This window comes from Fukomys damarensis, unplaced genomic scaffold (genome assembly GCF_012274545.1).
Source record: "Fukomys damarensis isolate Sample0158 unplaced genomic scaffold, DMR_v1.0_HiC HiC_scaffold_3, whole genome shotgun sequence".
NCBI lineage: Eukaryota > Metazoa > Chordata > Mammalia > Rodentia > Bathyergidae > Fukomys > Fukomys damarensis.
The window spans coordinates 17,831,389-17,848,444 of record NW_022900915.1 but is presented as its reverse complement, the minus strand read 5'-3'; the positions used below and the strand labels follow the sequence as shown (position 1 = coordinate 17,848,444).

The window sequence follows — 17,056 nt, the reverse complement described above, 5'->3', positions numbered from 1 at the left end:
GAGTTGGAGACCAGCCTGGGCTACATAGTTCCAGGTCAGTCTCTACATAGTGAGACCCTGTCTCAAAAAAAAAAAAAAAAAAAAAAAAAAGTATACAGTGGGAGCATAATCAGCCATTTTGGCTTTTTTTTTTTTTTTTTTGCTGGAACATAAAAATTGTACAGTAGTATCATTTTCCCCCTTTGGTGTTTTGTTTTGTTTTTTGAGACAGTCTCACTATATAGTTGAGACTGACCTGGAACTCACTATGTAGCTCAAGCTGGTCTCGAACTCAGCGATCCTCCTGCCTCAGCCTCCCAAGTGCTGGGACTACAGGCTTGCGCCACCACGCCCAGCGGAGGGGATTTTTAATAATTTTAGTGCATAGGGCTGGGGATTTAGCTCAGTGGTGCCGCTACCTGCCTTGCAAGCCCAAGGTCCCAGGTTCAATCCCCAGTACCAAAAAAATAAAAATAAAAAGTAATTTTAGTCCATATTAAACGTGGCTTGTTAAAGATTAACATTTTCCAAGAGAATATAAAGGTAATTCTTTGCATTCATTTCCTAGTCCCCCACTTTCCCCCATAAGAAAGAACTGGGGCTTGTATGTTCCCTTTTCAAAACAATGAACACATCCAGGACTTGCTTGCTTTTTGTGTGTGTTTGTACCAGGGATCAAACTCAGGACCTGGTGCTTGTAAGGTAGGCGTGTCGCCACTGAGCTAAATCCCCTGCCCATTTGCTTTTTTCTTAAACTCTGCTTTGCTTAGTATTATTAGAAATTTATCTTGGAGCTTGCCAACGATAGCAAAGAAGTAGTAGAAATGAATAAAAGGGGCAAAACACCAAGGGTTTTAGGATTCTTGAACCTCTTTATCTCTATGTAAAAGTCCTGATTCAAAGTTGTGTGCTTATAAGTCTGAGTACAGAGGCTTACAGATCAGTTAACATGGCCCTGAGAATTTGTCTATTTGTCAGCATCTCGATGTGACATCTGTGCATGTCTTAGTGTGATACTGTATATTTCTTTTAGTGCATATGTCTGTGTAGTCATGAAGATGTTCCTTTTAAGTGTCAGTGAGAGTGTAGTTCACATTTCCCTCGGAACATAGCCCCCCCCCACTGCCTTCCATCCTCGAAGGGCGGGCCGCTGTGGAGTCGGAACAGTGGCTTGTGTCCAATCCTGCCTCCCAGAAAGAACGAGGCAGGATTCCTGGTATAACCCACGGTGTGTCGCCGGCGCGCGCTGACAAGGCTGATGGCCACGCAAACGTGTGGCTCTGGAAGCCCGGAGGATCTTTGGAAACACGTGTTCTCTCGCGCGCCTTCTAGTGGTCTAAGAGGGCAGCGCTCACAGAACGAGAGGGCGGGGCGGCGGCAGCGGCAGCTGCAGCGGCGGAAGTGAAGTCACTTCCGGGCTGGTGTTTGTTTGGACTGGAGAAGGGAGGCGGCGGGCGAAGCGCACGTCGAGCGGGGGAGCGGCGCTGCCTGTGGAGATCCGCGGAGGCCGACAGGACTCGCTGGCTGCCGTCCCCGCTGCCGTGCACTGGGTGAGGGGTCCCCTCGGGCGGAGTTGCGAGAAGGGTTCGGCGTGCCCAAGGTGGAGGGCAGCACCTCGGCGACGGCTAAGAGGCCTAAAACGCACTCCGGGTTGCTGGCCATTAGGCCTTTTATGGCCTCCGTTGTTTCATACCTATTTTTTAGCCGCATCTGAATAGTGAGCTTGGGCCAGCTTGGCTCTTTTCTTCTCTGAGACGTGGCCGTCGCTTTTTTCTCATTGTCATTTTTTATTTAGACCTCGCGGCTCTCTATCCGGGTCTTCGGTGGCGCGCGTGGATTGCCGGGATAGTACTTTCTCGCGTTCCTCAATCTCGAGTTCCCCCCTTCACACCCGGCGGCTACACTTTCCCCTGCCCCCACTACCACCGCGGCAACAAAGCTCATTGTTTCTACAGACTTTACGCCTGCGCGTCGCCACGCGCAGTCCCTAATGGTTGCGCGTGCGCGCTCGTCGAGGTTAGGGTGGGGGGAGAGGGAGGGGCGAAGGGGCTGGAGGGCCGACGGTGTCCTAGGGAAGCGCTTGCTTCCTTCCACGGGCCTGTATAGTACCTTGCTGATCTTCTTTCTCCAATTTCTTTGCCATCCGTTTTCCTTAATTTTATAATTCTGTTGTGTCTCATCCTCCAGATGGGAAGACCTATATCTAAGGGTACTGGGAACCTTTAGTCCAGGAGAGATCTGAACGAGTTGTATTTAAGAGCCCATTCAGTTCATATTCCTTGACTCTGGTCTTTTAATAGTATGCGCTTATTCTCCCTCCCTACCACCATGGGCAGGGAGGCTTGTGGCAAAGTTAACATTTTCCAAAACGTGTCGCTGGCCAGCCGAGGATATTTTCAGACTTCTAAAAGGTGCCTTACCTGCATTCTTTTGTTGTTGTCTTGAACGCTTTTCCTTTATTTTACAGCCTGATATTCACAGAAACCTCAAACTCTAGAAAAAATTGGCTTCTGATCCCTTGGGAGAAGATCTAACAGATCTGACAGCCTTTGGCAGTTCATTTCAGCAGAAATCAAATTCCCTGTTTTGCACGTGTTGGCTAGTCTTGTACTGTGGTGTCATCGTTTTTAAAATTTCATTTGAACAGTTGGTCCGTTGAGTAATATGATTTTGTTTTGTTTTGTATCGGGGATTGAACTCAGATCCTTGCACTTGCAAGGCAGGTGACGGAACCACTGAGTTAGATCCCCAGCTCTGTGACCTTTTTTTAAGTAATCTGAAATTTCATCTGGTATAGGTTATGCAAATTGGAAAAGGGTCTCAAGGATTTTTAAGACTCGCAGTATCAACTGTTTTGTGGTTCTGTTTCTCATTTATGAAAAACAGGTTGTTTGGGACAAATTAGTGTATTCATGTTTCTTGTTAATTGTGAACTTGAACAAACCTAATTCTTAAAATAAGTTTAACAAATAAAGATAGGTAACCCCCAAAATTAATGGCTTGTTTATGTTTCTTGGGGAGAGGGAATGGAGAGTCACTGTAATGATTAAAGGGCACCCAAATTGAAGTAGGTAATTTCCACCCTCTTTTGGACAGAGTAAGTTTTATTTTTATTTTATTTATTTATTTTTGGTACTGGGGATCCAACTTGGGTCCTTGCGCATGCAAGGCAGGTGGCAGATCCACTGAGCTAAATCCCTGGCCCTGGACAGTAAATTTTACAGCAGACTTCCTGAATAAGCAGTAAGCCTATGACTCTTAAGAGAGTGATGATCCAGTTTAATGAACGTTTAGAAAATGTCCATTGTTCGCAGAGCAATTTAATAAGCATTGTAGAAGATTAAAGAAAGTAATCTGCCTACCATGTCGGCACATACCTGTAACCTCATTTACTTGGAAGGCTGAGGCAGTATCACAATTTAAAAGAGGGAGAATGGGTCAGGGATTTAGCTCAGCGGTTCGGTGGCCTGCCTTGCAAGCGCAAGGACCCAAGTTCAATACCCGGTAGCAAAAAAAAAATAAAATAAAATAAAATAAAATAAAAGAGGGAGGAGGGTGGCTCCATGGGAGATCACTTCCCTAGTAAGGATGAGGTTTTTGGTTCATTCTGCAATACTGGAAAAGGAAAAATGGAGTAACCTTGTGGTAATCTTAACATTTTGTAGAGTTGCCTTTTTTTTTCTTTTTATAATTTACAAACTTTATATTTGTTATCGTGACAACTTTTGAAGCAGACATTCCAAGTTTAAACCTATTCATTCTGAAATTGAGGAAATAGAAGGTTAAGAGATTAATTTTCAACATCTCTAGGAGGTAGACACTACTATAAAAATGAAGGTAAGGGCCAGGGATTTAGCTCAGTGGTTCTGTTGCCTGCTTAGCAAGCGCAAGGACCCGAGTTTGATCCCTGGTACCAAAAAAAGAGAAGGTAACAAATGAGGTGAAGTTACTTGCCTAATGTCACACAGCTAGTAAGTGTTGTAATTAAAATCCAAGTAATTCAGAGTATGTCCTCTTAACCATTATACTGTACTGCATGTGAAATGCCAGGAATCCAGTAAGTGAATAGTGACTTAGTTGGGGTTTTAACCTACTTGTGGGTTTTTTTTGTTTTTTGTTTTTGAGACAAGGTCTCACCATGTAGTTCATGTTCGCCCTGAATTCATTTTGTAGTTCAGGTTGGCCTCAAGCTTGCAGTGATCCTTCTACCTCAGCCTCCCAAGTGCTGGAATTACAGGCATATGTACCACCATGCCCAGCCTCCTACTTTGTGGGTATTTGAGATAGGGTCTTGCTATGGAGCTGAGGTTGGCTGTAAGTTTGAGGCCAGCCTCAGCTCCTCAAACTTACAGCCACCCTCTTATTTCAGCCTCCGGAGTGCTGGGATTACAGTTGTGCCAAGATTCAGTTCTAATGACATTTGTTTTTCTTAATTAACTAATTTCTCACAATACTTTTTTTGGGGGGGTTACTTGGGGATTGAACTCGGGTCCTTGTGCTTCACAATACATTTTTATCCAGTAAAGTAGGCACTAACCCAACCACATGTGGGTATTGAGCACTTGACATAATAGCCACATATGATGCACACCTATAACCCCACCTGTTTGAAAGCCTGAGCCAGAAGGATAAAAAATTCAGTCCCACGGCCAGGGATTTAGCTCAGCGGTTCTCCCACCTGCCTCGCAAGCACAAGGACCCAAGTTCGATCCCCAGTACAAAAAAAAGAAAAAGAAAAGGTGATGTCTGTGAAGACAGTTCAATGAAAGAAACAGAAAAGAACTGTATTTGATTTTTTTGGTATCAGTGATCAAACTCGAAGACCTTGCACTTGCAAAGCAAGTGCTGCACCACTGAGTTAAATCCCAGCCCTATATTTGAATTTTAATGGGAATTATTTTGGGGGGGGTTGAGACTGACCTGGAACTCATTATGTATCCCAGGCTGGTATTGAACTCACAGCAATTCTCCTGCCTCAGCCTCCCATGTGCTGGGATTATAGGCATGTGCCACCACCCAGGCCTTTTAGTGGGAATTCTTAAGAGACAAAGCTGAGAAGATTATCCCATGTTTTTAAAAAATTTGCTTGATAATATAAAAGGACACCGCTGGAAGCCAGTACCTCATTGAGGTATTTCAGAAGACAAAAACACAGCTGAAGGAATAATTTCCTAAAGTATTGAGTTTGTAAGTTGAAAGCGTTTACTGAGTTCCAGGAAACATTAATAAGAAAAAATTGTTCTTAACCAAAATCTGGTGAAGTTTATAAATTTTTATTGTTAAAACATCTTAGGGCTGGGTATTTAGTTTAGTGGTTCATTGGCCTGCCTTGCAAGTGCAAGGACCCAAGTTCGATCCCCGGTACCACCAGAAAAAAAAAAAAATCTTAGTTGTCATCTGGATTTTTTTGGAAGGGAGTGAAACAGGGTCTCACTGTGTAGTTGAGACTGACCTGGAACTCATGTAGCCCAGGCTGGTCTCGAACTCACAGCGATCCTCCTGCCTCAGCCTCCCGAGTGCTGGGATTACAGGTGTGCACCACCATGCCCTGGCCTGTTTTTATTTTGTAGTGCTTAAAGACTAGCTTGGGGCCTTGCACATGAGAACCAAGTGCTACATCCCTAAGCCCTTAGCTTTTTTTTTTTTTTTTTTTTAATTCTTTAGTTTAGATTTTTAAAAAACTAGTACATTTGTTTGTGCTGGGCATGGTTGCACACACCTGTAATCCCAGCACTTGGGTGTCTGAAGAAGGAGAATTGCCCTATGTTCAAGGCTGGCCTGGACTACATAGGGAGACCCTAACTCAAAAGAAATAAAATAACAAAATAGGTGTAGGGATGTAGCTCAGAGCAAAACTCTTGGTTCAATCCCTAATACAAAAGCGGGGAAAATTGTATTTATCAGTTGATGAGCATTTGGGTTGTATCCTCTTTTTGGTTATTGAGAATAATACACCTTTAGGCCAGGCGTGGTGGAGCATGCCTATAATCCCAGCACTCGGGAGGCTGAGGCAGGAGGATTGCTGTGAGTTCGAGACCTGCCTGGACTACATAGTGAGTTCCAGGTCAGTCTCAACTACATAGTGAGACCCTGTCTCAAAAAAGGAAAAAAAAAAGAATAATGCAGCTTTGAAATTTGTCTACAAGTGACTATATGAACATGTTTTTAGTATACTATATTTGTATTAGTGCTGGTTAATTTTAATAAGGTTTCTCCATAGTATTTTTATAATGCAGATGACATTGTGATGATGTTATCCATAACCCCATTACCTATCTTACACTTCCCAGACCTTACTCTCCTTTCTCTCCTCACCACCTTGGATGGATGGATGGATTGTTCCACATATAGGGGAAACATGAAATACTTGACTTTCTGAGTCTAGCCCCAGGTTGACCTGGACTTGTCTTTGTGATTTTTTTCTTTTCTTCTATTTTTGTGGGGGTGGTGTGCTGGAGATTGAACTCAGGACATTGCACTTTCCAGGCAGGCAGCAAAACCACTGAGCTACATCCCTGTCCCCCAACCCAGTTGACCTGGAACTCCATCCTCCTGCCTCAGCCTCCTCAGTGCTGAGATTACAGTCATGCAATCACCACACTGAGCTGTAAATATGTTTTCATTTCTCAGGTATATATTCATAGGAATGAAATTGCTAGGCCTTATGTATCTCCTTGTTTAACCCATTGAATTGCCAGCTTGTTTTCCAAAGCAGCTGTACCATTTTGCTTTCCCACTAACAGTTCATAAGGGTTCATTTTCTCCGCATCCTCACTAACATTTGTTCTCCCCCCCCATGTCTTGTTGCTGTCTTTTTGATTATACCCATCCTAGTGAGTATGAACTGACTTTTCATTGTAGTTTTGATTTGCATTTCCATGGTAGCTAAAGGTGTTAAATATTTTTTTTGTGCACTTAGTTGGCCATTTGTATGTCTTTTAGGTAATTGTTCACATCCCTTACCAATTTTAAGTTGGGATATTTATCTTTTTATTAGCGGTTCTTTATATACTAAATCCAAGTCCTTCATCAGATGCATTATTTGCTTCTCAGTTGTTTGTGGGGGTTTTTTGTTTTTTGTTTTTTTTGTTGTTGTTGTTGTTGTTTTTTTTTTTTTTTTTTTTTTTTTTTTTTTTTGGTTTTTGGTTTTTGGCAGTACTGGAGATTGAACCCAGGAGCTTTTCCCCAAACTACGTGACCCAGCCCTTTTTTGTTTTAGTTTTTTTGTTTTGAGACCAAGTCTCAGTAAATTGCCCAGAACAAACTTGGAACTTGCAGTCCTCCTACCTCAAGCCTTGCAGAATGCTGGGATTACAGGAATTTGTCACCACACTTAGCTTCTCAGTTTCTTTTATATTCTTCCAGAGGTTCTGTGCGTTTATTAACCAAATGCACACCCACCTACCTAATTAACATAATAACCTGACTAATCATGACAAGAATTTAAAGGTTGTTAAAGATAATACTAGATTTTAAAGTACCAAGCCTGTTCAATTTTACTTTTATTTTCTGTCAGGGATCCTGATTCTTCCCCAGCCCCTGGCCGCCAGCACCCAGAGCTTGAACTCAGAATCTTGTGCTTATGAGGCAGGCATGGAGCCACTGAACTAAATCCCCAGCCTCCCACAATTCGTATAACTCAAATTATCCCCAAATTTAAGGATGGAACATTTTCCCTTTTGCTTGTTTTCCAGCTGTTTTCTGTAGGTCTAGCAGTCTGGATTTGCAAGGGTTTTTTGGTTTGGGTTTTTTAGTACTGAGGATTGAACCTGGGGTGCTCTACTGCTATACTATATACCTTTTTGCATTGTATTCCCCCTGCCATATAGTGGTACTACAGTACCACTTTGTTTTGTTTTTTCCCTTTGGTACCAGTGATCAAACTCAGGACCTTGTACCTGCGAGGCAGGCACAGTGCCACTGAGCTAAATCTCTGTGCCTGCACTATGTATTTTTTTGAGACAGGATCTCACTATGTTGTCCAGGCTGGCTTTTAATTCCCAATCTTCTAGGTTTTCCATTAATTCTTCACTTGCTTACAAACCATTACATTTTAGCTGGGCAAAGTGGAGCCCCTGTAGTCTCAGTTAATGTAGAAGCCTGAAGCAGAATGATCTTGTGAACCTAGGCAACATAGTAAGTCCTCACCTCTTTTTCTATTTATAATTTTCATATATTTACAAGTTTTATTAAGCTCTTTTTAAATCTACTATGTACTTTTTTATTTTTCTGCAGCTCTCTGAAGGTATTTTCAAGCATGACACAATTCTTATCTGTTCCACATAATTTCAGTATTTCAAGTCTGTGTGGGTCTTTGAATTTCTGTAAATTGTGCTGCATTTTGCTCATTATGCCTTGTCTTTTTCCTTCTGGATTTTACCTTTGTGTACTATTCATTCTTCTTGAAAATTTTTTGTGCATGCCCATAAGGCTAGAACTAAAGTGCTTTTTTCCTAAGGAGGGTCCCCCTGTACCCCCAATACCACCACCAACCATCCACATCCCCCTGTTCTGAGGATTGAACCCAAGGTTTCATAGTGAGTTACATCACCAGCCCCAGTAATTAAAATTCCTTTTTAATTTTCTTTTCTTTTTTTTTTTTTTTTTTTTGTTATTTTTTTTTTTTTTTTTGGTACCGGGGATTGAATTTGGATCCTTGCACTTTCATGGAAGGTGGTGGAACCACTTAGCTAAATCCCCAGCCCTACTTTTTAATTTTAAGATAGGGTCTCACTTAAGTTCAGGCTGGGATTGAATTTGTGATCATTTTCTTCCCTTAGCCTCTTAAATAGTACTAGAACCCCAGGGCTTCATTCCTTCTTGGGTTTTCTTCTCTTTTCTTCTTTTTCTATTTTCCCCCTTCTCTTTTCTTTTAGTTGCTAGGAGTTGAACCTAACTACGTGTACTAAGCACACCCTCTACCAATTTTTTTTTCCTGGTTGGTCAGTTGATTTTTTTGGTACGTGGGGGGGGGGATTGAATCCAGGACCTTCAGCAATGTATCTCCAGTCCCCTCCCATTTTTTTATTGGACAGGTTTTTTTTTTTTGGTACCAGGGATCGAACATGGGTCCTTGCACTTGCAAGACAGGCGGCAGAAACACTGAGCTAAATCCTTGGCCCTGGACAGGGTCTTGCTAGGTTGTTATGTACCCCAGACTGGGCTTGAATTAATTTTATTATTTATTTTGGTATTGGGGATTGAATTTAGGACCTTGCATTTGCAAGGCAGGCTCAGTGCCACTGAGCTAATTTCCTGGCCTTAGGCTTGGATTTATAATTTCCTACTTCAGCTTCCCAGAGTGTTAAGATTTAAAGGTAACCACTACCCTTCCTGGCTGAAACCAAATTTTTTTTTTTTTTTTTTTTTTTTTTTTTTTGAGACAAGGTCTTATTTAGGCTGACCTTGAACTCAGGTGAGCCCTCCTGTCTCAGCTTCCTGAATTTTGGAATTGCAGCCTTGCACCACCACACCTGGACAGCCATCGGTTCTTTTGATGAGGTGCTAGAGGGTATAAAGCTGACATAGGCCTTTTCAAATGTGGGGATTGTTCCCTATTCAGACACCTACTGTTGAATTTTGTTTGTCCTGGTAAACATCCAACAGAGCAGGAATCCTGTTGATTCTCAGTTTTCTGAGGCAGATTTTCATTGTTAGCACAAGGTTATGCCTGTATAAGTCTCACTAAGTTGCCCAGGCTATCCTTGAATTTAAGTCCTGACCCTCAAGTTTCTGGAATTATAAACATTTGCCACCATGCTTCCCCCCACCTAGCATTTTTAAAGCAGGTTTGAAGTATTTGGGGGTTTTTTGTTGTTGTTGCTGTTTTCTGGGTTTTCTTTTTTTGGGGGGGTACCAGGGATTGAACTCGGAACCTTGCTCTTGCAAGGCAGGTGTCGAAACCACTGACCTAAGTCCCCCAGCCCCTCTGACTCTTTTTATACACATGTATCCTAGGGCGGAAGTTTCCAGTAATATTTAGTTGAAGACCTTGTTCACTAAAATTTTCACCACCATACTATTGTCATTAGTATTCAGTATTTGAGAAAGTACCTGTGAGTGCTAGAGACTAAATTCATATTACATAAATAGCCATGTATTTGTGTTACACTCATGTTCTCCTTTTTCAGTTTTTTGATTTTGTGGTTTTGTGGTTTTTTGTTTTTGTTTTTTTTTGGGGGGGGTACTGAGGATCTAACTCGGGACTTTGCACTTGCCAGGCAGGCTGCAGAATCACTGAGCTAAATCCCTAGCCCAGAGCAGTACCTTTTGACTGAGTACTTACTATTAAAAGTGTGTTTGTACTGAAGGCAAGAACTTAAAGGGAGAGGAGGGGAAAATAAGAGCCAAGTGTATTTGCACTTTCATTTTCTGGACTTAAGAAAGCAGTTTTAAAATAATTTGCTTTTCATCGCTTCACTTGATGACTTAAAGTCTTCAGAGCATGCTTGATTTGTAAAACAAAAGTATCCAACAGGCATGGTAGCAGGTGCCTGTACTTGTAACCCCAGCTAGGGAGGCTGAGACTGGAGGATAACAAGTTCAAGTCCAGGGCTGGGGATTTTTGCAAGCAAGGACCTGAATTCAATCCCCCCCCATACAAAACAAACAAACAACAGCTGGGCATGGTGGCACACACCTGTAATCCCAGCACTTGGGAGGCAGAGGCAGGAGGATTTCAAGATCAGCCTGGGCTACGTAGTGAGTTCCAGGTCAGTCTCAACTACATAGTGAGACTCTGTCTCAAAAAACCAAAACAACAAAAACAAGTTCCAGTCCTGCCTGGGCAGCTTAACTAAAGGTGGGGGGACAGTTATTGGAATGTAGTTAAGTGCTTCCTAGCCCCCCAAAAAAGGAAAAAAAAATCAAATATAAGATAAATTGAATAATTTGGAGATTGCATGTAAGCAGTTTTATTACTTTTACTGTTAGCAGAAAACATTCACTGGATCTTGACTGTCCTCAGCTAATTCTTAAGTATTAAAATTACTGGGAGAAGAAAATACAAGTTTTCTACTTATTTAATATATCAAGTGTCTCTTGATTCCCAAAGATGATGCCTGCTAGTAATAAATAGATGGTTACTAAGCACTGAAAGAATGACTGGATTAACTGTGTTGTTCAATTTTAAGGTTAAAAACGCCAACCATGAAAGATCCAAGTCGCAGCAGTACTAGCCCAAGCATCATCAATGAAGATGTGATTATTAACGGTCATTCTCATGAAGATGACAATCCATTTGCAGAATACATGTGGATGGAAAATGAAGAGGAATTCAACAGACAAGTTAGTTTGGCGTACATGTATTTTTCATAGCCCATTACAGTTCTCAGTATGATTGTACTTGGTCCTAAAATGTATTTATCTGGTCCTTCATATGAAATGCTGTGTGTGGCTGTATATGCTACCATTTCCCTTTTATTTGGCTGCTGATTATTACCAAGCCCAACTCCTCATTGAAATTATCTAAGAAGCTTGTTCCAGGGTCCCACCCTAGAGATTCTGATTCAAGAGGACTAGGATTGAGCCTGGGAAGATTTTTGAAAAGCCCCCAGATGGTTCCCGTGAGCAATCAGGTTTGGAAACCACTGTATTACACCAGATTGTTGTATTACAATGCACATGAAGGGAATTCTGGAATTGGGAAGAGATGGACACAGGCACTAGGGTGCAGAGTTACGCTTTTTCATCTAAGTTCCTCAGTTTGATCAGTCTAAAAAATCTGGTACTATTCATTAGAGAACTGTCATACATTGATAAATGTTTTCTTTTATTTCTGTATTTTTGGCATCTTTTTCCCTCTTCCTTCTCATTCTTTCCTTGATGATAGTTTTGGTAATCAGTGGCCAGCTTGATATCTCCATATCCAGTAGCAGAAATTCTAGAGCAGTGTTGGTGAACCTATGGCACGCATGCCACAGCGGGCTGTTTGTATCATTGAAAGCTCTAAAAAGGGTTCACCATCACTGTTCTAGAGTAAAACAGTCCAATTCAGTGTTATTTCAGTGAGAATCAGTTGCTGTGGGGTTTTTTTGTTTTGTTTTTTTGTTTGTTTGTTTTTGGTACTGGGGATCAACCTCGGGTCCTTGTGCTTGTGAGGCAGGTGGTGGAACCACTGAGCTACATCTCTGGTCCCATGTTTCATTTTTTGTGTCAGTGCTGGAGATGGAGCCCAGCGCCTCATGAATGCTAGGATCAGTTGGAGTGGGGGGTTGTTTTGATAACTTGTGCCGTGACCCTCCTCCCAAGAGATTTTGTTTTAGAGTTTGAATGAGTTTGTACTTTAAGGTATCGCAGATAATTCTAATGTACATTCCTTAAAGAGAGCACTCATTCCTTTCATTCTCTTCCTGCCATCCTCAGTGGAAAAAAAAATTCTAATACAAAGTAAAGATACAGAAAAACCCTAAATAGATCTTCTTGGGTCTTTATAGTAAGCTGGAGTGTGGTGGATTTTTGGGGAGGTGGGGGTTTAGTTTTTTTTGAGACAGGGTCTCACTATGTGCTCCAGGCTGGCCTTGAACTCATGAATGTAGCCCAGGCTGGCTTCGAACTTGTGGCTGTCCTGCTGCTGCCTTAGCTTCCCGAGTGCTGGGATTACAGCATGCACCGTGCTTGGCTAGGACACTTTATTTTTTTAAATAACAAAACATTTACTGGTACATTTTAAGTATATATAATGATAACATCATAGAGAATTTGTACCTATATATGATACATCCCTCCTCTTTTTTTCCCCATTCCCCTCAAGCCCCCTCCCCTCCCTATGTACAAAAGCTTTGTTTCCATTTTTTCCTTCTATTTTTACTTTTTTGTACCAGGGACCAAACTCAAGACCTTACACTTGTAAGGCAGGTAGCAGCACCACTGAGCTAAATCCCCAGCCCTTTACTTTTTTTCTTGTCCCTTTTTTCCTTTTTTCCTCCTTCTTCCCTTGTTTCCCCCGCTTCCTATTTGAATATTTTCTTCCCACTTCCCAGTATCTATTATACTTTTTTTTGTTGGGGGGTACCAGGGATTGAATTTGGGTCCTTGCGCTTGCAAGGCAGGCCACCGAACCGCTGAGCTAAATCCCCAGCCCTCTATTATACATTTTAGTTCTTATTTCCACTTTTGATTTCTCACACCAATGACACTTTTTATTTGTAGAAAATTTTTTTGTGTGCCAGGGATTAAACCCAGAAACTGCATGCTAAGCATGTGCTGTACTACTGAGCTGTACCCCCAGCCCCAACATTTTGGTTTTAAATGGGTTATTTTCAGCCTCTCCTAGTGATGTTACTAAGGATGCTATAAATTATCTTTTATTTACTATAAATTTAGATAGAAGAGGAGTTGTGGGAAGAAGAATTTATTGAACGCTGCTTTCAAGAAATGCTGGAAGAGGAAGAAGAACATGAGTGGTTTATTCCAGCTCGAGATCTCCCACAAACTATGGACCAACTCCAAGACCAATTTAATGACCTTGTTATCAGTGATGGCTCTTCTCTGGAAGATCTTGTGGTAAAAGTTTATTTTTCATCTTTTTAGACCTTAGCTCATCTTTCCTATAGGTGGAAAAGCCAGCTACCATCTATATAAGAAGAGTTCTGCATCTCTTCCCCTTCCAAAATTATGCTACTTACTACAGTGGAAGCAGGGGCCTCCAGTTCTAATGACATGGAGTGACTTCTGGCAACACCATGGAGTCTTAGATCACTAACAGACTTGCCTCTGCTTTCAGCCATCATACTACCTTTTAGACATCATGTTGACCTAGGGTACTTAATCTTAAAAGAATCCAGAAGGATGCACAGTATTATCGTATGATTTATTTGTATGAAAGTAACTTGCTCTTTAATCTTGACCTAAGTATTTGGTAAAATTTAAAAAATTTTCTGTTTGCTTTGTGTTTTGTTTTTTGAGACAAGAACTCAACTATATAGTTCAAGCTGGCCTTGAATTCACTGTGTCTCCCACTCTTGTCTCAGACTTGGAGCATTCTACCTGCTTTAGCCTCCCAAGTGCACCACCCTGCTAGGCTTGTTTTGTTATTGGGGTCTTAGAGATTGAACTTACTAGGTTTCACTAAGGTGCTTAGGCCAGCCTTGAAGTTTGGATCATTCTGCCTCAGCCTCTCATGTAATTCCATGCCTGGAATTACAGGCATGCACCACCATGCTTGGCCCAAAATTTAATCTAAAAGGTAAAATTATGAAGATCATCTCTTGACCTAGGGTTTTTGTTGAGGTATCCAGTTCATTTGGAATGGTGATAAATAAGAAATTTCACAAGCTCATGGCAAAAAAGGAACACAAACATAGATTTGCATTTTTAGTTATTGTCTTGTCTCATCACTGATGATATATGCAGCCAAAAGTTTTTTTGAGGGCCGGGGATTTAGCTCAGTGGTTCTACTGCCTGCCTTCTAAGCACAAGGTCCCGAATTCAATCCCCAGTACCAAAAGAAAAAGTTATTTTTCAGGAACTATGATAACTGAACATCAACACTAAAGTTGAATCCTTACTAAAATTAAGATAAAAGACTCTTTGGCTGGGTGTGGTGATATTTACCTATAATCCCACACTCTGGAAGCTGAGGCAGGAGGTTCACAGGTTTGAGGCCAGCTACATGGTTAGTTTAAGTCCAGTTTGTACTTTAATAGAAAGACCCTAATCTCAAAACTAAGTTATTTTGACCAGGCATGATTGTGCACACTTATAATCCCAACTACTTTGGAGGCTGAGGCAGGAGGATCATTCACATAAATAATCCTTCATTGCCTCTACCAAATAACTCTTAAGATTTAGTCATTGGACTCCATGCAGTGTTTTGTTGCATGTGTGGTTTATTTGTTGTAATTGTCTTTTGCTAACTGCATTAATTTCCTAATCTGTATATCTTTTTTTTGAGACAGGGTCTCACTCTAGTTGAGACTGACCTGGAACTCAGTATGTATGTAGCCCAGGCTGGTCTCAAACTCACAGAGATCCTCCTGCCTCAGTCTCCTGAGTGCTGGGATCACAGGCATGTGCCACTAAGCCCGGCTATCTAATCTGTGTATCTTAACTACCTATGAAGCATTGCAAACAAAAATCAGTTCCTCAACTACATTCTAGACTTGGAGACTCAGTCTTTTATGCATTTTTTAAAAATACTGCAGACGATTTATTACACAGCTGTCTGTTCATTAGGCATTAGGAAACTTCTTCTGAAGGACTGTATGAAAAACACTGAGATTTACCTCATGGTATAGTAGTATAGCCTTTGTTACAGTAAATGATTTAACTCATTTGAGCAGATAGATAATCTTGAAGATCTAGTCAGGGATTTAGTTCAGTAGCACCATACTTGCCTCACAAGCACAAGGTGTCCTGAGTTTGATCCTCTGTACCAAAAAAGAAGAGTCTTGAAACCATGCTTGCTTGTGGCTATTTTAGTCATATCATGCTCTGATGAGTAAAGCTTCTTGCTAGGCTAAATGTACAGTATAATTTGATTGGTTGGTTGATTGATTTTTTTTTGAGATAGGGTCATGCTATGTAGTTCAGGCTAGCCTTGAACTTGTGGCAATCCTCCTGCCTCAGCTTCCTGGGTGCTGGGATTATAGGTATGCATCACCATGCCTGGTTTGTGCAGTATAATTTTAATCTGAACCCAATATTAATCCGTAAATTAGAAACTGGTTTGTTCTGTTTGGGATTAATTTGTTCTTCTATAACTGCCATAAGATTGTACATTTAAGAATACTGCTTTTTAAACTATACACTTTTGACTTTTTTTTTGTGTGTATATGTGATGCTACAGATTAAAACCAGGGTCTCAAGCATGCCAACCAGATGCTCTTACCACTAAACTACATATCTAGCTGTAAACTGTACACTTGGCGAACATATTTCCCATGGAGAAAGAGACTAGATCTTGTCCAAGGAAATTGTTATGTATAAGTTATGAAACTAAGATTAAATTATTGCTCCAATATGTTGTTTAATATTATTTTTCTCCTCAAGTAAGTGACATAGGGGTCCAATGCAGTGTGAAAGCCTACCAGCGTGCCTGCATTTTGCCCTAAGAATCTGTTCCCATTTTCTTTTTGGTTTTTTTGAAACAGGGTCTCACTATGTAATTCAGGCTGGCCTTGAACTCACTTTGAAACCCAGGCTGGCTTCGAACTCATGGCAGTCCTACTGCCTCAGCCTCCCAGGTGTAGGATTGCAGGCATACGCCACCATGCCTAACTCTCATTTTCTTTTGATCATTGCTCTCCAAAATGCAATAGAGAAGTTCCAGCTGTTCTTCCTATGCACTGATGTGTCAACATAGGAAAGTAAAGATTTAGAAACTTAGAATAATGTTGGTAGAAGTCTCTACAGTAGCTCCTAGAGACTCTCCCTTTTGTTCAAATTGTTGCAAAAATGGAGTCTTGGGCCAGGGATTTAGCTCAGTGGCACAGGTCCTGAGTTCTATCCCCAGTACCCCATCAAAAAAAAATAGTCTTGGTGATTTATCCTTGCACACCCAGATGTTAGATAGGGGCAAAGCTGAGATTTTGGACTTAGATGTTCTGGCTCCCCACGTAGTTTTCTTTTCCTGTTATATATCATGCTTCCTGTGGGAATTAGAAAACAGCAGTTGTAGCAAAATAATTTCCATGTTTTCAATAAGAATCATGAAGTAAAATTAATCCATCAGTGATCCCCATTTACTTTAGTCACACTTTCAACACTCATTTAGCATGTTTGCATGATATGAAAATGTTTTAAGTGAAGGATCGTTGTTAAACTAACAATTCCTTTAGTTTATGTGAAGTTGGTGGGTATCTGGTTATACTTCAGCACACTTAATTTGAATTTCTAGTTTCTCTTTAGAAAGTTGATAAAATTTTATATAATACAATATTTAGCTTATATCTGGGTCCTCCTTTCCTTGCCATAAATATTTTTGGGTGAAGTGTAATGTGAGCTTTTGCTTTCATTTTGTATATTTTAAGAAGGTATTTTTGCATGTGGATCTAGGCTGAATGCTTCTGAGTATCTGAAGCCATTTGTAATGAACTTGATTTTTTTTTTTTTTTTTTTTTTTTTTTTTTTTTTTTTT

General features: G+C 41.0%; 2 protein-coding genes across 4 annotated transcripts in view; one reads left to right on the top strand and one right to left on the bottom strand.

Annotated features, from left to right (window-relative positions):
* The first annotated feature begins 1,386 nt into the window (after positions 1-1,386).
* Paip2 (poly(A) binding protein interacting protein 2) lies at positions 1,387-14,919 on the top strand. The gene is made up of 3 exons (XM_033767262.1): positions 1,387-1,529; positions 11,112-11,265; positions 13,303-14,919. Exons 2-3 carry the CDS (start codon positions 11,128-11,130, stop codon positions 13,507-13,509), a joined length of 345 nt encoding a protein of 114 aa, XP_033623153.1. The 5' UTR covers positions 1,387-1,529; positions 11,112-11,127; the 3' UTR covers positions 13,510-14,919.
* A 1,625-nt stretch (positions 14,920-16,544) lies between these two features.
* Slc23a1 (solute carrier family 23 member 1) overlaps positions 16,545-17,056 on the bottom strand; it is a 15,716-nt gene continuing 15,204 nt past the window's right edge. For all 3 annotated transcript variants that reach the window (XM_033767254.1, XM_033767255.1, XM_010613792.2), the window contains one exon: positions 16,545-16,568. The gene's annotated coding sequence lies outside the window, so the exon portion shown is untranslated. The remainder of the gene's footprint in view (positions 16,569-17,056) is intronic.